The sequence below is a fragment of the Mustela lutreola genome, chromosome 10 (genome assembly GCF_030435805.1).
Source record: "Mustela lutreola isolate mMusLut2 chromosome 10, mMusLut2.pri, whole genome shotgun sequence".
Classification (NCBI taxonomy): Eukaryota; Metazoa; Chordata; class Mammalia; order Carnivora; family Mustelidae; genus Mustela; species Mustela lutreola.
In genome coordinates, this window is record NC_081299.1 from 11710052 (window position 1) to 11736035 (window position 25984).

The 25984-nt window shown below is 50.2% G+C and overlaps 1 protein-coding gene across 1 annotated transcript; it reads right to left on the reverse strand.

The window, feature by feature from the left end:
- SDHB (succinate dehydrogenase complex iron sulfur subunit B) lies at window positions 1-24214 on the reverse strand. Its single transcript, XM_059135773.1, has 8 exons — window positions 24057-24214; window positions 13696-13823; window positions 10274-10359; window positions 7681-7817; window positions 6949-7065; window positions 4331-4432; window positions 2826-2948; window positions 1-231 (listed from the first exon to the last, which is right to left on the reverse strand). Exons 1-8 carry the CDS (start codon window positions 24126-24128, stop codon window positions 154-156), a joined length of 843 nt encoding a protein of 280 aa, XP_058991756.1. The 5' UTR covers window positions 24129-24214; the 3' UTR covers window positions 1-153.
- Window positions 24215-25984: the final 1770 nt, after the last annotated feature.

Genomic DNA, 25984 nt, shown 5'->3' on the forward strand with positions numbered 1-25984 from the left:
TTTTTTGTTAATAAAGTAGAATAACATTTACTTATTTCTTAAAATCTTTATTATACATGCTGTATTCATGGAAAACCAAGACCTCTGAAGGGACTCGGACTGGAGATACAGCACGTCTAGCCGAGCTGGCTGTCATGCTGAGTGTGGGACCAGTTACACGGACGCCTTCTTCCCCTTATAGGTGGCCATCATTTTCTTGATTTCAGCAATAGCTTTGCCTGGATTCAGCCCCTTGAGAAAAGAGAAGAGAATTGATACCACCAGGTCAGCGAGGCCGAGTGAAGAACCCAGCACCTTGGGCAAACTCCCCAGTGGGACAGGGACAAAGCAAGGTGGATGCAAACCTCACCCTTCCAAAGCCAGGGGGTCGGGCTCAGGGCTCTCCCGCCTTCACCTGCACTGGCCTCCTGGTTGGTGGTGAAAGCCTTGCCCAGGGCTGACAACACGCACCCCCCCCCCCCCACCCCTGTGTGCACACGCATCCAGAAGAGGGCGGCTCTTCCACGGCCATGGCCAGTGTCCCAAGCAGCCAGCTGCCCTTGGATGCTTACACATTGCCCAGGGCATACACACGCCCTCCTGGGTGACCCGAGCCTCGTGGGTGGCCCCTCCCAAGCGCCATCAGCCGTCTGGCCCACACTGGTTCTGCAGGAGGCACCACAATGAAACCCTGCGCAGACCTGCCGACCGCCTACAGGTAGGCAGACACGTGAAGATGTGAAAAACAGACGAGGGCCCCTCGGAGGTTAGAAGAGAGTGCCGCGTTTTAGCAGGACAGCTCTAACCCTGACGCTTAAGGGTGTGGGAAGAGGCCCAGAAGATCCCGAGCAGGAAGCAAAGTCTGTCGCCTCTAACACCCAGGAACTGGCCAAGGACGCGTGGCCATGCCCTCTGAGGGGCAAGAAATTCAGGGCCGAGTTTGTACACACACATCGTCAACACGCACGCAGAGAAGACTGAGCAAGGAGGGGAGGGAGAGGGGACATTTGTAACAGCTTCCTCCCTGGTGCCAAGCGCCCAGCTCTGCCTGAGACCAAGCCAGCTCGGCCCCCTGGTCCTGCCCAGATCTCCCCCCCAGGCCTGGCCCTGGGAACCCCCTGCCCACAGACTCCCCAGGGCCTGATGCCCTCTGGTCAGGCCCAGCCCCCCATCCTGGGCTATGTGGCTGCTGCTGTGTGCCCTGCGGTCCCCGCACAAGGCCACCGCCCCCTTCTGCCCGCTGTGGTGTGGTCCAGCGCACCAGGATGCCTTCCGCGGAGACCCGCAGGCCGACGTGGACTCCGCGACCTGGAGGCTCCAGACGGTGGGGAGCTTCGGTACGCCGTCTACTCTCCCTCACTCGGCATAGTCCATGCCGGTGCCCGCCGCATCCCACCCAGCTGGGAAGCTTTTGTCTGTGCAACTCAATCGCCAAAAAAAGCACTTCTGTGGTGGGAAAAAAAGTGTGTGGAAAGGAGGAAAAAAAGAAAAAGAAACGAGATCTTCAGAGAGAAAGGGAGCGAGGACACTCTTCAAAGACTGCTCCAGAATGGTCTCCCAAGTAAATTAAGGGGAAAAGGCAGTGTGAGACGGAACAGGAGCGGCGTGCGTTCGTGCACAGCATGGAAACGCCGCAAGGGCCTCCGTGGCGCCCTGCTCACCCCCGTTTACCACTGGACCTCAGGGGTCTGTGCCCACCAGCACGCCTGGGGCAGCAGAAGAGCCGAGTCAGGGAGTCTGGGGGGCTGCTTTCCTGGCCCTGCCCCAACAGTGACCTCAGCAGGTGGCTGGCAGCCCACCCCCCGTGCCCGGGGCTCAGCGTCCCCATCTGTGGAAGGGACCCTTCCAGCTCACACAACCCAGGCCTCGTGTAGTCCCTCAGGTCACGGAAGGCCTCTGTCCCTGTCTGCTGTGAAGGCACCTGCCCGGGAACGCACCTCCGGAGCCCAGACCGGGCTCCCGTGTGTGGGCCCAGCTACTAACGGCTCACGCATGCTAGGCCGGAGCCTGTGCTCTCCCTCACCAGGGGCCCCCCCAGGCCCCACTGCTGGCCAGTCATGAGAAGCACCGTGAGACAGGGGGCCCTGGAAACAGTCTCCAGGCAAAAAAGCAGGGAATTACCCAGTCTCATTTCCTGTTTAAGCTATGCTATCTCCCCCCACCTCCTTTTTAAAAATTCCCAACTGGTCACCCTAGAGTTTTCCATCTTGCTGCCTGTTCCCTCGCTGCCTCTCTCAGGGACCCCGCTCTGCCCCCAGTCTCTGCTCACAGGGCAGCCGTGTCCGGAGCCGCGTGGCCCTGGGTGCTCCCTGCCCACTGAGCAGACCAGGGTCGGCACCTGGGCGGGGGGCAGCCAGGCCACAGCGGGCCATCCTGCTGGCGTGAGGGCCCCACAGGCAGGCTGAGAGATGGGCAGTGGCGGGAGCCGAAGTTCAAGGGGAGCGCAGGAAGGGGAAGATGAGCGGGATCGGGGACAGTGTGGAGAGAGCGAGCCCTGACCCAGGGACACCGGGGACAAAGGGGCTGCTGTGAGAGCATGACACGCTAGCAGCAGTGTTGCGAGTGGAGACCCTGCAACACGGAGCAGGGATCCAGTCCCAACAGCTACCCGCCTTCTGCCACCTCTCGAGGCTCCTACCCAGTCAGGGAGAGCGAGGACAGGTTCCTGCTTGTGGACTCCTGGGGCGTGGCGACTCCCCCGGGCCCGTATGTGCCCCGCAAGGAAACCTTTCTCCGGAGGGGGAGGGTCCGAGCCAGTCTGGTCCTCACAGCTCAGCTCGTCTGGGGGGACATGGTTCTCCAGCCCCTCTCCTGGAGCCCCGCAGGCAGGGCTGGGGCCCGCGTACCTTGGGGCAGGTCCTGGTGCAGTTCATGATGGTGTGGCAGCGGTACAGGGAAAACGGGTCCTGCAGCTTGGCCAGGCGCTCCTCGGTGAAGTCGTCCCTCGAGTCAATCATCCAGCGGTAGGCCTGGGGAGGGGGCCATGAGCCACGCTGCCATCCCAACTGGCCCGCTCAGAGCCCCGGGGGAGTAGCAGAAAGGGAACCTCAGCTGAGAGGCCTGTCTCTGCTCTGTGGTTCCTGCTATCTGTCAGGGAGCGTCCCTCCTCGAGAACTGCTCTCTACTACGGTGCCCCCCACCACGGGGCGCAGCACCCCGGGTACCCGGGCGCTTCATCACATGTCATCAGGCATCGTCTCATTATCTCAAGGTGCTCACTGGCTTCCTGCCCGGATTCTGAGTGCGGGAAGGCAGGGACGGTGTCACGTGACTGTCTTCACAGCACCAACCCAGGTCTTCTAGTAGACCCATGACTTAGGAGATCTGTCAGGAGACCGTACGTCTCTTGGTCAGTCTGCCCCCGGGGCCTGGCTCGCAACGGCCGAAGGCAGGCCGGGCTGCTCGCGCAGTGATGCGGGGGCCGCTCCGTTCCCCAGCAACTCACAGCGTGGGGGGCAGAGGCCCACTGTGCATGCGCCTCGTTATTCGATCTTTTGTGTGGACGGAGATTAATACTGCTAAGCAGTCACACAGCTTGAAACTTCCCTTTTCGTGGGAAGACGAGAAATGGGAACTTGCTTTTTCGAATTGGGAATCTGTGAAAAGCACTGACCACAGATTGCAAAAGCACAGCTTTCTGGGAACGAAGGCAGTTTCTCTGCAGTGAACTACACACGTTCGCACGTGCACGGAAGAGCAGTGCTGCCTTCTTGTCAAGTAACCCCGAAGCCCAGGACTCCAGGCTTTCATTAGCCTGGAAACCAGTTCCAGCCTTAGAGCTGGGAAGCTGCCCCTCCAAGACCTCTCTCTCCCCTGCTTGCATGTCAGACACCCCTGTCCGAGGGTGCTGGGTGGCCCCCCGACAGATGCAGTCTGCGGGGGGTGGTGGGCGAGTGGGTAGGCAAGAGCCAGCTGCATAGGGGATACGTTTAAACACCTGCAAGGCCTATTTTATCAAAAAGCACGCCAGCACCCCTTGGGGTGGCCTGCAGCACACAGAATGAGTTATTTTGCAGGCGAAGACTTACTGAAAGCCAAGTGAAGACAGTCCTGGTTGTAATGGATGCCCGCTGGAATGCTTGGTTTCCAACAATATACTGTCCTCTTGGACTTCAAATTTTTTTTTTTTTTAAAGATTTATTTATTTTTGGGGGGGTGGGTGAGGAGGGAGGGGCAGAGGGAGAGAAGCAGATTCAACCCCCCACGTGGAGCCCGACGCAGGGCTGGCTCGGGACCCTGAGGTCAGGACCTGAGCTGAAGCCGAGAGTCAGCTGCTCCGGTGACTGCTCCAGCCAGGCGCCCAGGCCGCCTCAGCGTCAAGTCCCCGTAGGGCAGCGAGGGAGCGTCTTACCTGCATGAGAACTGCAGGTCCCAGATACTTGTCTCCGTTCCACCAGTAGCTGGGGCAGCTCGTGCTGCAGCAGGCACAGAGGATGCACTCGTACAGCCCGTCCTGCGCGCGGGGGAAAGGGCAGTCAGGATGCGCATGAGACGGCCACGTCTCCAGGTGACAGATCATGATGCTGGGGTCGAGGTGAGAACAAAGCGCCCGCCTGCGAGTGAGTTTCCCTGGCAAAGTCTTAGGGGTGGCTCGCGGAGATTATCAGGTTCATGGAAAATGTCTTGGAATTGAATGTACGTGTCTGCTGGGTTAGAACCCAGAGCTGGCACTTGCTCTCTAATAAACACTAACCTCTCAACTGTCTAAAAAAACCATGAAAAAACCAACCAACCCACCCCAAATACCCTACCACCGAGAATGCTCACTGGGAGCAATGAGGAAGGACCTGCTAACTGGGCCATTGAGGAGTCTACCCTGGTCTCTGCCTGCGCTGGCAAGGGGACGATATCTTAAATAAGGATAAGCCCCCTGTCACTTTCCCTCATCTGATCATCCCAACAACCCTATGCTACGGCGTGAGGACTACTGGAGTTGCAGACAGGTTATCGGTCCAGAGTCGCACAGCTGCAAGCAGCCAGGCTTGCAGGATGCGACCCAAGTGGTCCAACTCTGGAATACCTCCCTGCACTAGAACCCTGCCATGCTGACTGAATCTGTCCAGCCAGTTCTAAAAAACCAGACATTCTAATTTTGTGAAAACCAGAAACTGATTAAAAGCAGCAAGACAGAGGAGCACAGTGACCTCTGACTGTAACAGATGACACAGAGTTGACAGTCATGACTGTAACCACGAGTCAAAACCTCTGTTCTGTTCAGAGAGTACGTGGGAGCGTACACTTCCCCACTGGTCTAGAACGCACAGGGCGCCAGGCTCAAGATCTTTCAAGATGGTCATATTCTTTGGTCCACTTACAGAAAAACCTATTAACAAGAAAAGGAACTCACATTTTTGGCCAGAACTTGAAAGATCAAGATGTTTATCCAGCCTTATTCGTAACAGTGAACAACTGGAGAGAATTTCATTGTGCAATAGTAGGTGGACGTTACGTAATGCACAGTGCATCCAACTGAAGTAGCAGAAAGCAACGTCTGGGCAAATGCTCATGAAGAATTCGTAAGAACACGGGAAAATGCTCACAGTGACGAAAGTAAAGGCAGGACACAAAGGCATATTTACATTTGATCCCAGCTACAGGAAAATGTAGCATATGAAAGAAAAAAACAAAAGTATCTGTCCATGGACATTATCCTTGGGTGCTGGAATATTACAGATTATTTATATTTAAAAATAGTTACTTGTATTTTCCAATCACCCACAGTGACCATTATGGCTTTTAAAACTGTGAGAAAAAGCTATGCTCAGCATACTCATTTAAGGAAGTGAAAAACGCTTAACAAATTTTTGGTATTTCAAGGTGTAAACTTGGATCATGTAGAAAACGTGCTCAGGGAGACTCTTCGTGCCTTAGTACCGCGCACCCAGCAGGCGGATCCTAGCTGGGGTTGCCTACCGGAGGAATGCAGGAGGGTGAGGTGGCCCAGAGACCAGTTCCAAGCCAACCCTGCGCAGTCACACCCTCTGTGCGAGTCAGGACTGCCGGGTAGAGTGCTGTCCCAAGGACAAGGGACTCCCGACACAGGAGAAAGCTGCCTGCGCCGTACCGCTCTACCCAGAGCGCCGGCACTCCCACAAGGACTGTCCTGTCTTAATTCCATAGGGAAGAGGAGAGGGCCTCAACCATCTGACGTCTAGAAGGTACCGGGCGTTTACTCATCCACGTGCCTAACACATACCCATAAGTAACCCGCGCCAGGGCCTCGGGACTCAGGAAGGAGTAAGACCCCACTGCCGCCCCGGAGGAACGCAGGACACGCAGACACGCGGTCCCCTTGGCTCTGTGCAGTCACACTGTCCATGCTGTTGGGTGTTCCTCCCACTGCTCCCTCCCCACAAGGACACTGGAAGTGCCAGGACTGCAGGTACAAACCAGAGGCTTCTCCAGAGGAGGGCCAGAGAACGGGACCAAAAACCTGAGAATGTTCACTCTAAGATGTCCCAGCCTGGACACCCGAGCGCCAAGAGAGTGACAGGCTGTCACCGCCCCACCCGGCAATCCCCCGGACACTTGGCATTAGGGAAGCACGGCACGGTTCCAGCGCCCGATGGGCGGCCACCTGACACAGGCTGGGGCACGACTGCCAGGGGCTGGCACGTGTCTGACGCGGCCACTCTGTTCAAGAGCAGCTCTGACAGAGCTGTCGCCTCGGCAAGACCTAATCATTTGCATACAGGTTTCCCCTGAAACAACCATCTTGCAACATGGTAATCATCTGCCCTTCCAGGCAGGGCAGCCGTGCTCCGGATCCCTGGTCCATGGGGGGGCCCTTGTGGGATCACATGACCCCCCGGCCCTGAGAGGACGGGGTCTCCTCGGACAGATGCTCTTGCAGTTCCTTTCCAGAACACACTCCATAAACGGTCTGCAGCGTCCCGTGCTGCTACTCCCACCCCATCCCCCCAAGCCACGCTTCCTTGCAAGGCAAGACAATAAATGGGGACTAATGACCAGTTTCTCACGATCTTCTATGGACTGTAGATACTGCTGCTTGCCCTCCTGCGACTCGTCCTTCTTCTTCAAGTAAGGCTCGATGGATTTGTACTGAGCGTAGAAGTTGCTCAGGTCCTGAGGTTAAGAGGAAGACATCGAAAAGAAGGGTCAGAGTCTACTATCACTCCCCAGCTTTCGTCTGCACCCTGTTTCTGGGACGCGGCCCACTTCCCCATCCCACACCAGCAGAGGTCTGACTCTCTGCCCCTGGCGTGGACCCACACAAAGATGACAGGAGGAGAAACAGTCACAGGCGTTATTTGCTTCTGGGCAATCTCTCCTCCACCCACTCGGGAAACCGTGCAATCCCGCAGCCCTGTCGGGGAAGGCGCTCACACACGGGGAGGCAGAGACTGAAGTACGTGCAACAACCGGTGCCTTCCCCGCTGGTATTTTCCACATGAATTCTTTGTAGTTAACGGCCAAATTCTTCATTCCAGGACTGTTCCAGCTCTAAAATCCTATGCCCTGTTATTCCCCAACAATCCTCTCCAACGAGAGGCTGGAGAATCTTCTAGGCCTGTTTATCTTCTACCGTTCAAATTCCTTCGTTAAACTCGGGAGGAAAGCCTGCCCCAGCGAAGGGCAACACACCTCTCGCTCACGCACACCTCTTCCCTTCTCCCCCCAAATAAAAAATGGGGTGGGGCGAGTGGGGGAGAGAGTGGGACGGGGGAGGCAGGAACTCACGGGAACAAGGTCCTTTATCACATACATATGCGGAAGAGGGTAGATTTTTGAGACTTTGCTGAGGTTGGTGTCGATCCTGCGGGTGCAAGCCAGAGTGTTGCCTCCATTGATGTTCATGGCACAAGAGCCACAGATGCCTGAGAGAGAGAACGCATTTAGCACTTCCTCACCCAGGGCCCGTCAGTCCAGCTTCAAACTCTTTTTCTGCAATGTCGTTCCCCCACCAGCAGGAGCAGTGGCCGAGGTGCCCCGTGGCGTCTTCCTTCTCCATCTTACTGCCTGGAATACAGATCTAATGACAGTAGCTCCAAATGCCGTTTTGTGACCATGAGGCAACCCGTTTGTGGAACCTACGCGCTACAGGCGGTACTGGAGACAGAAGGGGATTGGGGCACTGTGGGCATCACGGACTCCCCACACCAGTCCTCATGCATTTTAGGAAATAAATCAGCACCCCAACCCCTTTTTAAAAGGGACCCTGTTATTGGTCCTCAAACTGTGACAGAATGGACCCACAAGGAAATTGACTCTGTGCTGGTCATCTTCCAGCTGAGGCCTGGACACAGATAACCCACACACAACTCTTATTCTATTGTCCCCACTGAACTAGCAGCACAGCAGCTGCCCTGGGGACACGACACCCACAGACCACCTGAACACTGCCCTGCCAGGGAGAAGAATGAACTCACTTATGTGTAAGCAAAACAAACCAAGCAAAAATAAGGTGTTGACCAAGGACCCTGAAAATGACACTTTCCTTGCCGTGTATGGGAAGTTCCTCGGTATTTCAGAGTTTAAAGAGGACCAAGCAATCTGAACCCACTTTTCTGAAGCTGTTTTTTCAGAAATGTGATTACTTATGAGACCTGCACTGGGCTATCATTTTAGGAAGACCACCCCCTCTTCTTCTGTAAATCTTTTTTTTTTTCTTTCTTTTAAAGATTTTACTTGAGAGAGAGACAGAGGGAGAGCACAGAGGGAGAGTGAGAAGCAGATGCCCCGCTGAGCAGGGAGCCCGATGTGGGGTTCGATCCCAGGTCCCTAAGATTGTGACCTGAGCTGGCAGATGCTTAACCGACTGAGCCATCCAGGCACCCTCCTGTAAATCTTAGTGTAAGTGTATAAGAGACAACAAAGACCCATCATAAGCAAATACTCCTAAAGTTTCCCAGGAGACTGAATGCTATCAAAATATTTACGTGTGCCCAGCATCCAACCAGAGAAGTATGCTCTTGTAAGAAATCAAATACAATTAAAAAAAAAAAAAAATCCAGTGAGTCTTCTCTGAAAAAGGCTCCCATGGAAATTCTCGTAACAGTCAATGAGGGAATCAAAAGGAGTGGCAATCAGTAATCCTGCCTCATACTTTTTAGTCCAGATGGGTCACATCCTATGTTCTTGGCTCTGAAAAAGTCTTATGGGAAAGGTTACTGAAAAGCATCTCTATTTCCTACGTTGCCAGGACATACATGGGAAGGCTAGTATTTAATTACAGCCGAGGGTTCCCTAACAGCAGGACTCAGCACGACTATCATACTATCTGTCAGCGTTTGGTACACTAACTCTCATCCTCTACAATTAGCTGAATCAAAGCAGATGTCTTAGCAGGACTGAGATACTTGAAATGTATACAGCAGAACACAGGCAAAAAGTGACAGGCCAAGACCTATAGTGATTTTTCCCTTTCTGGAAGGTCAGTTCAGGAAGAAGCTTCCTACTGGTTGTGGCTCAAGCGACCCTGTTTGGTTTGATCCCAGGTTTTGCAAGCCTGGAGAGCCAGCAGAGTGTACCGCCTAAGCACAATTCCGGAATCTGACAACTCTGGCTGACTCCTGGCTCCTCACTATCTGCGTGCTTTTTGGAGTCCCTTAACCTCCCTGGGCCTAAATGCTAATAGTGCTGGTCTAGCCCTGTCCACTGCACAGAACAGAGCCTGCTACACTGACGGGGCTCTATGGCCGTCAGGACCCCTCAGCCCTGGTGCCATCCCTCTGTGATTTTTGCTCCGTCCGAGCACAGGTGAAGGATTATTTAGGAGTTTTCTTAGAATCAACTCATTTTTACTTAAACTTATATTAAAAAACTAGATCACTGTTCCAAGGTCATTAGTAATTATATTTTTCTAACATGTCACCTAAATACACAGCTATTGCCATGAAAAACACTGCCTGCCTGTGAACACTGTCTGAACTCAGCTCCTCTGGCGCCAGCAGCACACCGCGGGAAACACTGTTCCCACCCAGAAGGGTCCTCCTGAGCAGCTGCTCTATACACATGGACACACATAATGCTGGGAGCCTGGGGGGGTGCACTGTACCCCAACTAGAAACTCTCCACTGTCTCCCCCCACCCCCCTCCCGTGAATGAACTCCGCAGGGGTGCCCTGGTGGCTGCCAGCAGGCGGGAGAAGCTCTGGACGGGAAGGAAACACAGAAACCGGAACCCGTACTACACGTGGAATATCTGGCGCATTTACCCAAGGAAAGGGAAGCGCAATGCCCAGCAAGGTCCCCTGGCAGAAGGCCAGCCGGTCGTGGCAGGCCCCGGACCAGAGCCCAAGCATTTGAAGCCTAACAAGGAAGGAAATGCTTACCTTCTCTACATGATCTTCGGAAGGTCAAGGTAGAATCAATTTCATTCTTAATCTTGATTAAAGCATCCAACACCATAGGACCACATCTGCCCGGAAACAAGAGAACACCCCAGTTGTACTGACGGAAGTTCAGGGTCCCTGCTGCAGTCCAGTATGATCCGAGATGCTGCACACAGTAGCTGCTCTTCTCATCCACTTGGTTTTCTCAGGGCACACTCAATTTTTTCCACGCTTTTGTGTGTATTCCTTTGCATTTTCAGCATGGCGGAGTCACACCGCGTATGCATTTCTAGGAAAAGAAAAGCTACAGGAGACAGTCTCCCAACTCGACAGCGCTGCGAGTGTCCACCGGCGTGGGGGCAGTGAGCGGGGGGTGGGAAGGGCCGCAGCACTGTGCCTGGACGCTGCAGAGCAGGCCTGGCGTCTGGGAGCCCGGGCAGTGTCCAGGCTTGGACACTGACCAGGTTCTCAGCAAACCCCTTCCTCAGCTCCCCACCTGCAAAGCAGAGAGCAGCAGCTGCATCTCACAGGACTACGCTGGGTGAACGGACCTGGGAGAAGATGAGGCGGGGAGCGCCTGCTCCATTTGCTTAGTTTAACGCGACTATTATCCTCGAGGGTGCAGTTCTGTGGAACGGCTCAAGCTCTCTGAGCCTGCTTCTTTCTTTCTTTCTTTCTTTTTAAAGATTTTTATTTGTTTATTTGACAGACAGAGATTACAAGTAGACAGAGCGGCAGGCAGAGAGAGAGGGAAGCAGGCTCTCCGCTGAGCAGAGAGCCCGATGCGGGACTCGATCCCAGGACCTGAGCCGAAGGCAGCGGCTTAACCCACTGAGCCACCCAGGCGCCCGAGCCTGCTTCTTTCTTATCCGTAAAATGGAACTGATCTTTACGTCACAGGCTTGTTAGAAAAATACCTAAAAAGCCGCACTTTTCATGGTAGCTGGCACACAGACCAGTGCTCAACAAACCTGTTTCTGGCCGCTGCCCTGTGTACTTCCCAGGCATGGCATTTAAAAACACACGCCCCCTTCCCCAAACAGCCTTTAGCATGACCGGGACTTTTTTTTCCCTAGCTTTACTGATCTCATGGCCAAGGTGTGGATTTAAGGTGTTTACCAGGAGAGTGTGGCACAGAACTGGGCGTGTCTGTTGTGAAATGATCACCAGGATGAGATTAGCTACCTTGCTGTCAGGCAGTCTATCTTGCCAGTCTATCTTGCAACGTGTAAATACCCCACGGCCCTATCTTTGCTAAGATCAGGAACTGTGACCTTAACAACCTCTGATATTTGAGGAGGGAGAAGTGTTGTCAGTGTTTTTAATGGGAGATCTCTGAAAATCATAGTGGCTGAATTATGTCATAAAATCAGAGATTTTTCTGCACTCACTGTTAACTGAAAGTCTGCTCTGTTCCAGGTTCTGGTCGGGATGCTGGAGGTGCACCAGAGAACAGAACACATGAAAATCCACGCCCGCGTGGCACATTCCTTCTGGTCAACCAATGCCGGAAACTGTCCACTGTGTTCTCTGCCCCTCTACTTACAGGATCTGGGAACGTTTTTTTAAAGGCAGTTTTTTCAAAGCTGTGAACCTTTCACCTGCTCACCAAATATGTAGCTTCTGGAACCGAGCAACCTTGCAACATGAGCTGGGTGTCCCACATTGGAACTCAGTGTACCTCCATGGAGACAGTGTCAGATCCCTCCTCAGACTCTCCCAAGTCCAGGGTGTCCCCTGTGCTCCGAATGGCTGGCTACAAATCAGAGATTCTCACGATCCCTTCCTTGCATTTGGTAATTGCTACAGAGGCTCACACAACTTAGAGCACAGTTAACTTACTAGACCATGATTTAGTAGAACAGCCAAATGGAAGAGATGCATAGAGCCATGCCCTCTCCCTACAACTCCACGAGTTCACCCACCCAAGTTCTCTGAACCCCACACTTCATGAATTTTAGCAATGTTTCAGTGACAGAGCGAGCACATCAGGGGGAGGGGCAGAGAGGGAGAAGCAGCCTCCCCACTGGGCAGGGAGCCCAACATGGGGCTCAGTCCCAGGCCCCTGAGATGATTACCTGAGCCAAAGGCAGACGCTTAACTGACTGAGCCACACAGGTGCCCCCCAGGCCAATTTTCTGTCCCTGATACAATAAAACTAAAAATTCACATCAGAAGCAAAAGACTCTGAACTACTTGAAAATTAGAAAGCACTCTTTTAAATAACTGCTTTATTAAGGAATAATGTAAAATATTGTTAGCTGCTTGGAAAATAAAAGCATTGCAAATCAAAACTTACAGAATGAGGCTAAAACTGGATGAGTTAAATTCATTAGTAATTTTCAATGATAAAATTTTTTTTAAAAATTTTAAAAGATCACAAGTACGCGGGGGAGCGGGTTGGGAGCAGGCTCCCTGTTGAGCAGAGAGCCTTCCGCTCGGGTCATGATCCCAGAATCCTGGGACCCCAGCTCCATGAGGAGTCTGCTTCTCCCTCTAACCTTCTCCCCTGTTATTCTCTCTCTCACTCTCTATCAAATAAATAAATAAAATTTTCAAAGTGCCACAAACTTAGTGGCTTAAAACAGCATGGGTTTATTATCTCCCAGTTGTGCAGGATAGTAATATCCTAAGAGGAAGAGGTCAGTTTAACGATGTAAGCATTTAAATCTGTGTTTCGAAAAATTGCCTTTTTCAAATTGGGTAATTTGAAAATTGGGTAATTCCACTATCCAAATTAGAACTCAAATAGCCAGTTGCTGGTTGAGGGCTGTGTGAGGGAGGGGGAGGGTTAGCATCAGATAACAGATTTGTGGTATATATTTAGGTCTTGTCCAGGCTTTCTGGCTCCCAAAACTGCGGAAGGCAGTTGCTTAACAAACTGAGCCACCCAGGCCCCCGTTTGTGGCACTTTGATGGGACAGAAATGGAAAAAATAATAGAGGTACAAACTGTTAATATTTTCGCTACATCCCTCTCGTCCTATCACCATTCCAGCCAAATCTGTGGTGTCTACCCGCTCTACCCATACTCCTAGGCGTTTGTGGTCTTCCGATTTGGGGAAAGGAAAGACATTTTTCAAAAAGTTGTTGTTCTTGGTATTAATTTTTTCTTTTTTCTTTTTAAGTAGGCTCCAAGCCCAGAGTAGAGCCCAACATGGGGGGTTGAACTCCAAACCCTTAGATCAAGACCTAAGCTGAAACCAAGAGTCAAATGTCTAATTGATTGAACCTTCCAGGAGTCCCTGGTTATCTTTCTGAATCAGACACGCACCTCATTCTTATTTGAAAAAGAGAGGATAAATTCCAGACCACCGAATGGTCTGTTTTTAAACCTTCCAAGGATGCAAAAAGCATGTCCCTCAATCAGATCAAGAGTTCACTTCCATTTATCAAATACCTAGCTCTCACACAGATACTCACTTATTCAAATCAATTTCATAAGTTTGCATATGGGGTTTATCTCCAGTCTTGTCTGGGTCCCATCGGTAGATGGCAAATTTCTTGATTCGGGGAGCTGCAGCGGCAGCTGTCTGGGCCCCCCGGCAGGCCTGCAATTGAAAAATTCAGCAAGAGTAAAAAAAATATTAAAATTGCAAGATAAATCCTGTGCGTTGCTGGCACTATGAACTTCAACACTGGATACAAGCCCACGCATGACTGACACACAGTGTCTGTATGCACAGAGGGGGAAGGGCAGAGGGAGAGTCTAAAGCAAACTCCCCGACGAGCACAGAGCCCAACGCGGAGCTCTGATCCGTAACCCGGAGACCACAAGCTGAGCCATCAAGGTACCTCCTGGTAAGAGTCTTCCTGAGAAAGGCAGTGAGTCATTTGATAATCCAACAAATACTAATAAGCACCTAGCACATACCAGACAAGGTGCCGGGGGCGGGTGAAGCAGCACATAATGAAACGGTCTTTGCCCTCACAGAATCTACTCTGTATGAGCAAGAAAGAAATTTAATTAATTTATTTATTTGACACAGAGCGAGCACGTGTGTGCACACACTAGCGACTGCACAGACAGGGGAGCAGCATGGAGGAGAGGGAGAAGCAGAATCCCTACTGAGCAAGGAGCCTGATGCAGGGCTCGAGCCCAGGACCCTGGAATCATGACCTGAGCGAAGACAGATGCTCAACTGACTGAGCCACCCAGAAGCCCCAGCATGAGAGAAATGAAATATTCTTTATACAGTATAAAGAGGGAAGAACACAGTAGACTTGTGCTAGGAAGAGACTGGGTTAGTCCCCATAAGGGATATTCAAGCCGTGGCCCGACGCGTAGGGATCAGGGGAAGGAGTGGGGTGTATAAACGGAGGGAACAACACGTGTGGAGGCCTGGATGGGGGAGAGCACAGCACATCTGGGAGACCCTAGAGAAGTCCGAGCAAGGGAAGCTTGAGTAAGGATGGTGGTGGCAGATGTGAGGTCAAGATTTTGATTTTATGCTAAGAGCGAGAGGGCAGCACAAACAATCAGGTGGGAGACATAATCATGTTTATTTCGGAGAAGACTATCCCTGGCTTGAAGGAAGAACTGTCAGACAACACGTAGAGAAACCAGCAGAAAGCTACTGGAGTTGTCAAAATGAGATGCTGGTGCTTTTGGATTAGGTGTCCTCGTCAGTCTGGGCTGCCGTGACAAGATGCCGAAGCCTGGGTGGCTTAAACAACACTTGTTTCTCACAGATCTGGAGGCTAGGAAGTCCAAGATCAAGGTGTCAGGCAGACTTGGTGTCTGGTGCGGACCCTCTTCTTGGTTTACAGATGGCTGCTTTCTTGCCTGTCCTCATGTGGCAGAGAGATCTTGTCTTTTCCTCTTTTTTAAGGGCACCAGTCCTGTCCTAAGGGCCCCATCCTCATGACCTTATCTAACCCTAATGTCCTCTCATAGGCTCCATCTTCAAGCACCATCACAGTGGGGGTTGGGTATCCAGGTATGCATTCTGGGGAAAACACAAACATTCAGGGCACAGGAAAGGAGAGAACACATTTAGGGAACTAACAAACAGCCGAGTCCTGTTCTCTAGGATGATTCTATTCCATCTCCTGGACATTCCGTCTCTGCCAGCGGCTCTCGCACCAAGAGCCGCCCAGAACCCTGGAGTGCCACTGCAGGGACTGCTACGAGAGGGTTGGGTGAAGAGGCCTGGTCTGACTCCTTCCTTCCTACACCGGGACAGCTTCCTCCTACGAACGTATTTGCCACAAGGGTGCTATTGCTTAAGAATTTTGTATTTAAATTCATACTCATTTTTAAAGCCACTATTTATGATGAGCTGATGAGAGTGGCCATGACTGGAACCCAAGTCTGCCTGTCTGACTCCAGGATCCAGGTTCTTTTTTTTTTTTTTTTTTTTTTTTTAAAGATTTTATTTATTTATTTGACAGACAGAGATTACAAGTAGGCAGAGAGGCAGGCAGAGAGAGAGAGAGGAGGAAGCAGGCTCCCTGCTGAGCGGAGAGCCCGATGCGGGACTCGATCCCAGGACCCTGAGATCATGACCTGAGCCGAAGGCAGCGGCTTAACCCACTGAGCCACCCAGGCGCCCCCAGGATCCAGGTTCTTAAATATTGTCCTACCTGCTTATCTGTGAATATCTGCAGGTCTCTTCTCAGTTCTGTCTTCTTTTTATGTCTTAAATTCTTTGAGGGCATGTATACTAGAGTTCTCCTAATAGAATCAGAAGTATGTGTATTTACATATACATGTCTACATATGTATGAAAAAATATATACTTATATATATTTATAAGAAGAGATTTTACTATAAGGAATTGGTTCATGATTCTGGAGGATAAGTGCCAAGAGCTGTAGCTGGCAAGCTGGAGACCCAGGAGAGCCAATGATGTAAATCCAGCCCGAGCCTGGAGGCCCATGTTGAGCCAGGAAAGCTGATGATACGGTTCTAGCTCAAAGGACATCAGGTTTAAGACCCAAGAAGAGTTGATATTCCATTGGAGAGCAGCCAGGCAGGAGAAATTCCTTCTTATTTGGAGGAAGAGGAGCCTTTTGGTCTACTTATGCCCTCAGCTGATTGGATAAGGCTCACCCTTATCCAAGGGGGACTTTTAGTTATTTGAGAGAGAAAGAGTGCAGAGTTAGAGGGCAAAGGGAGAAGGGGCAGCAGAGGGAGAGGGAGAAGCAGGCTCCCCACTGAGCAGGGAACTTGATGTGGGGCTCGATCCCAGGACCCTGAGACCATGACCTGAGCCACCCAGGTCTATTAATTTAAATGTTAAACTCATCCAAAAACACTGTCACAGAAATACCCAGAATGTTGGACCAACTACCTGGGCACCCTGTGGCCCAGCTGACACATAAAATTAACCATTCAGAGCACGGAACAGGTTACATTTTACATCTCCCAGCATGCCTGGTCCAGGTCTTTGCGTACAGCAGTTCAATTTATGGTTAGGAATAACTGAAGAAAAATGCAAAAAATTATATACTGGAACTTAAAATAAATTTAAGAAAGGAAAAAAGAAAAAAGCAAAACTTGAGCATTAAACTAATATAAACATGCTGTCCCCACCGCATAGCCCTTGAAAATCTTTCATCCAAGTGGAGGACACCAGGCAAGTCCCCTGGGCCCTACATGCGAAGCAGCGAGGTTGGGGGGTGGGGTCGGTCGTCAGATCCTGTAAGTCCAAAGAGCAATCAGCAGCTGAGACCCGGTTTGTATGCAGACACATGCAGACTATCTCCCAGGCTAGCTAGTTCTCTTATAAGCTGGTAAAAAAAAGATGAAACTGGGAAGGTTAACTGTGTAACTACAAGAAACGTGATGGTCTTACCTACTGGCAAAAAAGTGTCCTGAATTAGGTGAGGCTGAAAATCTGAACATCAGCTCTCAGTATGAGAAAAGGAAACACAGAGAAAATATGAGAATGAAAGTGAAGATAAAGTAGTATTTTCCTTTATCACCAACCTGACTCGGATCAGCAGTAAAAGGAAAGTCATTTTTACAACTGAATGCCTCCCATTAGGGACTCCATCTTCTCCCCCTCCCCCCTTTTTAAAGAATTAAAGGCAGGATTCTCTTCTAGTCCATTCTAGTTTATTTATTTTTAAGCTCTACAGGGGGCTTGAACTCACAACCTGGAGATCAAGGGTGAATGAGTCAGCCAGGCACCCGCTCCCCGCCGCCCCACTCCATTTTGTGAAATGGCAGAACATGTGGTTAGTGCCACCCTGTGGCATGTAAGACAAAGTGGAGGAAGTGAAAAGATTACTCGAGATACTCCAGCAGCTTTCTGCTTGCTTAGTGCCCCCACCTTGTTTTGGTTAGATTTAATGAGGTATAACTCATTACAATAAATTTTACCATTTTAAGTGTATAGTTTGATGAGTTTTAATGAAGTGGTATAACTCCTACCATAATTATGACAGAACATTTCCATCCATCCAGAAAGTTCTCTAGTTTTCCTTTAAAATCAGTGCCCTACCCTATCCCTTGTAACTGATGTGCTTTCTATCACTACAGATTTGCCTGTTACAGAATTTCACATCAATGCAATCAGAGAATCTTGGGTCTAGCTTCTTTCGCTCGACATAATGCTTCCGGGATCAATTCAGTGTTGTGTATGTCCAGGATTTGTTGCTTTTTTAAAAAAACTGAACTTTTCATTTTGAGATACAGAATCACATGCGTTTCCAAGAAATAATGAGATCTCTCAAATCCTTTACTCAATTTCCCTCATGAAGACACTGCCCCAAACTACAGCACAACCCACGACCAGAACATCGACACTGATAGACACCGAGCATTCCCATCCCCACAAAGAGCCCCAGGACTGCTCTCTCAAAGCCACACCCACAGCCCTCAGGCCTCCTTCCCTTACTCCTTAAACCCCTAGCCATCACTAATCCACCTCCACTCCTGTAATTTTGTCATTGCAAGAATGTTATATATAAATGCGATCATCTAGTATGTAAACTTTTGGGATTGGCTTTTCTTTATTCAACATAATTCTCTGGAGATTCATCCAAGCAGTGTTTCTTTTTTACTACTGAGTAGCGTTTCATGGTGTGATGGACTCCCACTGGTTTAGCCATTCTCCCACTGAAGGACATTTGGGTTGTTTCCGGTTTTTGGGTACATGAATGAAGTTACAATGAATATTTGTGAAAATGTTTCCATTTCTCTGGGACAAATGCCCAGGAAGGTAACTTGGGCTGTGTGACAGTGACATGGGTGGCTGCCCTCCCTGTGGTAGGTGGTGGGAGAAAGAGGGACAAAATGCCTTTGAAACACAGAACTCTTTTATTTTTTTTTTGGGCCAGAACATTAGTAAAGCTTGAACTTTCAAAAGAAGCTGGGACTTTGGAGTTGCCAACTCCAGCTCCATGGCTGTGAAGGCTGCTTTAGTAGTTCTGTCAGGGGGCAAAGTCACCCAGTCCCAGGAAACTCAGTCTCACTCCCACAAAGGCTTATCAAAGGTGACGGCCATCACCGGCCACAGGTCCTCACCTTGACACTTCTGATACTTAAGTCAGCTTCATATCCGCTCTGCAAAATACAAAGGTCTAGACTTGCTCATGCAGATCTTCCCCAATGTGATTAGGGTTCCCCCCCCCAATCATTTAAATTCTTATCCTACGAATGATGTGAGACAAGAACAATGCGGGGGGGCATCAAAACAGAGTACTACCATAAGGCAATGAGCCCTAACATAAATTTTGGGGTATCCCAAAGTGTTACTGATTTTTTCTAAACAACTAATTTAAACTCGTTTTGTATATTTTATACAACACTCAGTAGGATAAGGGGGGAAGGTCCAAGAGGAAGGAGAGAAGATATGGAAATCAAAACCACCAGAGGAGGTTGTAGTTCTCTAGTGAAGGAACGGTGGACTATGGCAGCTGCGGTAAGAACATAAATTCGTGCAATAGAGAAATCTTTAAAATTTGTTACATGGGTGTCCTAGGAGAAGGGGGTGGGGAAGCTTCGATTCCCTGAGCCCTTACCGTGTGAAATGTACTAAATTGTCTCTAATCTTTACCACATCTCAACAACAAAAAAGTTTTATTATTCTCAGTTAAAAAATGAAAGTAAAAATCATACAACAAAAGAACCAGGATGCAAACACAGGTCCTTAGACTCCAAACACAGGTCCTACACCCATTCTGTCTGGGGTGAAAATGCGAATCTGAACTAGAACAGCACGAAAAGATAATCCATCTTCACAAACAAATCTAAGAACACTCAACTCATACACTTAGCAAGTTCTTAGGCCCAGACCTATTCATTTGTTTACTTGCTCAATAAAGAATTACAGAGTGGCTTCCGTGTTCCAGGGACTGTTCTAGGCCCTGGGGATCAAGGGCAAAATACACGTACATTCTGATCCTCACGGAGCTTGCAGGGGCCGGAGGCACACAGATAACACTGACCGTATATGGGCTCTGGGGGTACGTGTAATGGGGGTGGAAGGGGACAATAAAAAGGAGGGAATGGGGGTCCTGGCTGGAATTCTACAGTTCTAAAAGGGGTGGCCAGAGAAGGCTTCATTAAAAAGGTAACAGTTGAGCAACACCTGAAGGAGGTGAGCAAGCCATGCCTATACCTAGGGCAAGAGCAAACTGGGCAGAGGGGACACTCTTGGGGTGGGCACCTGTCTGAGGAGCACCAAGGCCGTCAATGTAGTTGGGAACGGAGTGAGGGAGAGGGGCAGGAATGGCGAAGGGAATTAGGAAGTTACCAGGAGAGCCAGATCACAAAGGACCTTCTAAGGTCTTGTTTTTTTGTTTGTTTGTTTTGTTTGGTTTCTCTATGCCCATAATGGGGTTTGAACTCATGACCCTGAGATCAAGAACCACACGCTCTACTGAGCCAGCCAGGTGCCCCTAGCAAATTTCTGTAAATGTACTTGGTGGAGGTTGTATATTTGAGATTCAAACTTTGGAGTACATACATTAGTTTTAAAGGTTTTATTTATTTATTTTAGAGAAAGAGATAGAATGTGCAGTTAAAGGCAGAGGGGAGAAAACCTTAAGCAGACTCCATGCTGAGGGGAGAGCCCCATGTGGGCTCCATCTCATGACCCTGTGATCATGACCTGAGCTGAAACCAAGAGTCCAAGGCTCAACTAACCTGAGTCACCCAAGTGCTCCCCACTTTTGGTTAATTAAGTAAGCTCTAGGTCCAAATGACCCCGAGATCAAGAGTGGCATGCTTGACCGACTGAGCCAGCCAGGTGCCCTGGCCTTGTAAAGATTTTTGCTCTTACGCTGAGTAAGACGAGAACTACTGAAGATTTTGAGCAGAGGAGTGACAGAGTCAGACTTAAGCTTTGGAAGGATCATTTTGGCTTCTGTTATGAAAATCAATCAAAGGCGAAAGCAAAAAAACTAGGTAAGAATTGCAGTAATCAGTCATCAGCTATAACATGACAATGGCTTGAACTAGGTTGGTGGCTGTGGATGGCAGAAGTGGTAAAGTTTTGAATAGGTTTTTTTTTTTTTTTTTAAAGATTTTATTTATTTGACAGAGAGAGATGACAAGCAGGCAGAGAGGCAGGCAGAGAGAGAGGAGGAAGCAGGCTCCCTGCTGAGCAGAGAGCCCGACGTGGGGCTCGATCCCAGGACCCTGAGATCATGACCTGAGCCGAAGGCAGCAGCTTAACCCAGAGCCATCCAGATGCCCCTTGAATAGGTTTTAAGAAAGAACTGACAAGAGCTCCTCAGAGACTGGATATGAGAGCGTGGCAAAGAGCAAGGACGACTCCAGTTTCTGGCTCAAGCCACGCAGCATAATGATGAATAGGGAAATGGGGTGGTAGCTGGATTTTTATTTATTTATTTTTAAACAATAAGAGAGATTATAGCATGCTTGCGTGCTGCTGATCTGTTGGCGAGGGAAACACTGCCAGTGGAGGGAAGGGCAGATTCCCTGGAGAACTATCTCTGAATAAGCGATGGGATACAGAGCGCGAATGAAGGGTTAGCCATAGGAGTCCTGCTCATTCTCCCACAGTAACATGAAGAAAAGGAGAATACATGGGCAGAAGTGTGGAGCTGGGAGCAATTTAAGTTTTTTTTTTTTCCTTGTGGCCTCTCCAGCAATTTATACTACAAGCTCAAAGAGGATCCTTCACAGGCATTTCTACCTTGATCTATAAAACTGAGTATTTACGGCTGAGCATGGCCTTCTAGAAAATCTCAAGTAAGATTAACTCCATAGTTTATAATTGATTTAAGGAAGGTGCCAAGACAATTAACAACTGGACTGAACCAGACTGAAGAGGATGAACAGAGTGAATTCTGGATCATGCTAAAGGCTGCTTGTTATTTTTTCTTTTTTTAAAAATTTATTTATTTGAGAGAGAGAGACAGTGAGAGAGAGCATGAGCGAGAAGATCAGAGGGAGAAGCAGACTCCCTGTGGAGCTGGGAGCCCAATGTGGGACTTGATCCCAGGACCCTGGGATCATGACCTGAGCTGAAGGCAGAGGCTTAACCAACTGAGCCACCCAGGCGCCCCTGCTTGTTATTTCTTTAGGAAACCTTCCTTAAGGAACAGGCTTAGAGCTCAATAGAGCAGACAAATATTTGGAAAAGAAAGATGTGGAAATGGGAGAGGAGGAAGAGAAAGAAGTATGCATAAGCCTGAGTAAAACAGAAGGTGCAGGCTTGTTTCCAAAATGTGTGAGTGGCACTGGTTTAAATCCAAGCTCTACCACTTAGTAGCTGTGTGTTCTTTGGTAAACTACTGAACCTCTCTGATTCTATCTCCTCTTCTGTATAAAGAGAAGGGAATATTAGTATCTACCTCGTAAGATTAAACTGGAGGGTCAAGTGGCTAGCACAGACCGTAATATAATTTCTGCTTTTCAACACTGGCAATATCATCAGTTTCTGTATCATTCTGATGGGCTGACAGGTATCCTAAGACCTGCCAGTGCTGAGCGCAATGAGATACACAAATGAGAGAAGGCGCTACTTGCCCTAACGTTGTTCACAATCTAAATGAAGAAATAAGGCAACACAATCAGTAAATACATTATAGCCAAACACTTATAGGCAAGAACTATGATTTGCGGGAGCAGACTAATGCATAAAAGATATTCAGAAGGGAAATCCTGTATCTTAGAGTCCTAGGAACCTGAGTATCACTTTAGATAATACACCAAGCTCATTATTTGATTCTTTTTTAAAAGAATTTTAAGCTTTTTAAAAAGATTTATTTGACAGAGAGAGAGAGAGCGCGCTGCGCACGAGCAGGAGGAGTTGCCGGGAGAGGGAGAAACCGCCTCCGCTTGCAGACACTTAACGACTGAGCCACCCAGGTGCTCCAGATTATGGGATTCTTTGAGGTGGTTTTTACGGGAACGAATGCACATTCCTAAGAGCTGGAGAGGAGGGACTCTTCAATTTCTCTGCCCTCAGGAAACCCTGCCAACGGCCTCACCTGGAATTACGAAACTGACCTATGAAATTAGCCTTCTCCTCACTCATTCACGTAAGAGGGACCTTAGAACTCTTCTCATTGGTGGGGCTCTCACAACTTCACTGCTTGCTCAGCAACTATAAAAGGAACTGGTAAACAAGGTCATTATTAGTCATCAATTTAACGCTCAGAGGGCTCGAACTTGAGGCTCTGGTAGGCGGTCCTCCTTCCCTATCTCCCCTTTTCCGAGAGCCTATAAAATGAGTTGTCTGAGTTCACAGCCAGCATACTGGAAAGAGCTAGTACCAGAAGACAGGCCATACATACTGTCTGATAGGGCCAGAGCAGTATTCAGAGGGAGATATCCTCACCTAAGCGCAAGAAGGGGAAAGGAACTAGTAATTCATGGTTCACCTGTGTCCAGATCTGTGCTAGGAGTTTTTCTCATATCATGTTAAAAAAAACCTGGATTTAGGTCTATCAGTTCTTGGCCATGATATTCTGAACAAGTACAATTTTCTTTCTGGGGTCTCAGTTTTCAAACTGAGGAGGTAAGAACTGTTAATTACCCACCTGCAGAGGTTGTTGAGGAGCCCAGAGGAGGAAACAGACTTGAAAAGAATTTGTAAATTTTTAGTCCCTTATGGGTGCAATGGCAATTTCCCTCCCCCTTACAAACAGCCCCATTTAGAACGCAGATCAGAAGCGTGTGGTTTCCTGACCATACAAGGGGGGTGTGGGGAGACGTACCACTGCACACCCAGTAATATAAACAAATACAGGAAGGCAGCGCCAAGCTCTGTACCTAGGAGATCCATGCCAAAACTCGCGCTCGGTATTGTTGTATGCCCTTTAGAGACAGAGACATTGAAGAGACACTGAGAGGAGGACACCCAGTCTTTCCCGCAGCCCCCCGCCAGAGGAAGGGCCCAGTCCGTATTTACTGAGCCCTCGGTCTTGCACGCTGGAGAGACCTCCGTTCCCAGTTCCCACCCCTCCCACTCCCGCAGGTCTGTCTCTCCCACAGCGGCTAGTTTGAAGACACAGAAAGAGTTTAGAGCCCAAAGGTCTGGATTATAATTCTGCCTCCAACAGTGTTACTCGCTTGCTATGTGACCTTGGGCAACTTGAGACACCTCTCCGAACTTTTTCCCCGTATCTTTAAAAAAAACCGTCTCCGCCTTGACAACCTCCCAGGCTGCGGCTAGGCGCAGAAGGATAACGGACAGGGATGCTCTAGGCCCAGACCCGAGCACTACGCAGCGGGAGCGGGTCCTCCCCTTCCCCGAGGCCTTGCGCTGTGCTCCCTCGGCAACCTTCACGGCCCCTTGAGCAACAAGCCGCCCTCATCCCTCTCCTGCCTGCCCTCTCCCTCCCGTCCCGCACCTCACCTGCAGGCAGGCTCCGCCAAGGGCTGCAGCCGGGAACCGGCGTTTCAAGGAGACTCCGACCACCGCCGCCATCTTGGCTTCTGACGTCGCGCCCCACCCCTTAACCCCGAGGTCGCTCTCCGCCGTCGTCCCACCGAGCACCGCGGCGCCCAGCCAGCGTCCACCCAGGACCCGCTAGCCGCGCTGGAGCCGTCGAGTGGGAGGCGGTTCCTGTTTCCCGAATGGGCGGAGGGAAGGCGGAGAAAGAAAACGCGAGCATGCGCAGTTGTGCGTACGCGGCGCATGCCCACTTGGCCTCCCGCCTTTCAAAGGTGACCTTCCCAGAAGGGGGCGGAGTCTGGAAGGGAGGGTGTTGTAAGAACCCGGGCTAAGACCGTGGGGTGGGGAGGAGCCCTCCGATCTGAGTCCCGTCTCCGTGTTAGCCTCCTTCCTTCCTGAAGAATTGTCAGTGGTACCATTCATCTCTTAGTGATGAGCTTATTGGCTTTAGTCAGACAGTTGTCAGACAGTGTGTTTGCCCGAGACTGTCCTGATTTCTGCATCCCGAGAGTCCTGCATCCCAAGAAACTCCTCAGTCCCAGGCAAACTGGGAGGGTTGATGAAAGAAACGAGGGGATGTCAAAGATGACATCCATCCATCCACCCACCCACCCACCGATCCATCCACCCGCACACCCACCCACCCACCGATCCATCCACCCTCCCGTCCATCCATCCGCCCACGCATCCAGCCGCCCATCTGAAGATACACCAGCAGCACTGCTCTGTGTTGGGCGCTGGGTCGCTGTTGTGAGTGAGCAAGTCAGGCACAGCTCCTGCCCTCACCAGGTTTACTGTGGGATAGGGACGCAACCAGGCATTCACGCCTCAGCGAGCTTTGCTCTCTGTAAAATAGTGGGGAGAGGGGAGCCAGCCGTTGGTGGCTTACTTAGCCATATAGCACCAGAAACCATTGACTGAGCACCCGCGATATGTTTAGCGCTGGGCTCCATCATCTCACTTAAGTCTGCCAGTAGTCTTATGGGAGAAGTCCGTGTGTGTCCGTCTTCAGTTCAGTCCTCTCAGCTGCTTTCCCTGACCTCTCCGAGGTTCATCTCACAGCCTGCCTCCCTCTGGAGGCTTGAGTACCTCAGTCCTCCAAGTGGCTTGGTCTCTTGAGCCACCTCTGGCAAACTTTAGGTAGGCAGTTGGCTTTGCAGGTATCAGTGTTTGTCAGTTTTCCCTTCTCTGCCTGCTTATTTCTAACATATGAAGGGCATCTTTTGACAGTCTTTGGTTTTCTCACAGATCATTGAGATGTGACTGGGGAAATTAAGAAGGCCAGACAAATTGGTTTGTTGGGGCTAAGTTTCTGGAGCCCTGAGCTAGAACCTGGCTACATTGGTCTGTGGCCTCATTAAAAGGAGGGATGTAGTGAGGCCACATGAAATAGCCTGGACCCCTGGGTCTAACCTCCAAACTTCTCAAGCCTGTGTGACCTTGAACAAGTCCCTTCTCATCTCTGGCCTATAGTTCCCTTGCCCATATCACCAGGGTGTTGGGCCAGCTGATGTAGGGTTCTGTGATTCTGGGGGTGCTGTGGGGTGGGGGCCATCTGGAGCGTAACTGTTGACAGGGCTGAGGTCACCTTAACTTTTCAGGGGCTGACCTGGCACAGGAACAGGGCTCCTCTGTGTCTGCCTCAAGGCCTCTTGGGCCACCCAACCTGGGTGAATTCATGGGAAGATTGTCACTGTCTCTCTAGCTCCTCCTGGCTGAATTGTCTTCTGAGATAAAGGAAGAGCGTCCTCTTCTTCCAAGGAATATGTTTCCAGAGAACTGGTACTGATGACTTTTTCATGATTTTTTCATCTCGAAGGCAGATTTTATTCCTAGAGAAGCGACTACCCTTTTACTTTGCCCAGGTCACCTTGGAAAAAGCAGTCTGA

Bases quoted from the DNA above. Each gene is read 5' to 3' on its own strand.
- SDHB (XM_059135773.1), bottom strand. From the start codon at position 24,128: ATGGCGGCGGTGGTCGGAGTCTCCTTGAAACGCCGGTTCCCGGCTGCA. The intron at 13,824-24,056 runs GTGAGGTGCGGG...TTTCAATTGCAG, and splicing joins TTGGCGGAGCCTGCCTGCAG to GCCTGCCGGGGGGCCCAGAC. The intron at 10,360-13,695 runs GTGAGTATCTGT...GTTTCCGGGCAG, and splicing joins TATGAAATTGATTTGAATAA to ATGTGGTCCTATGGTGTTGG.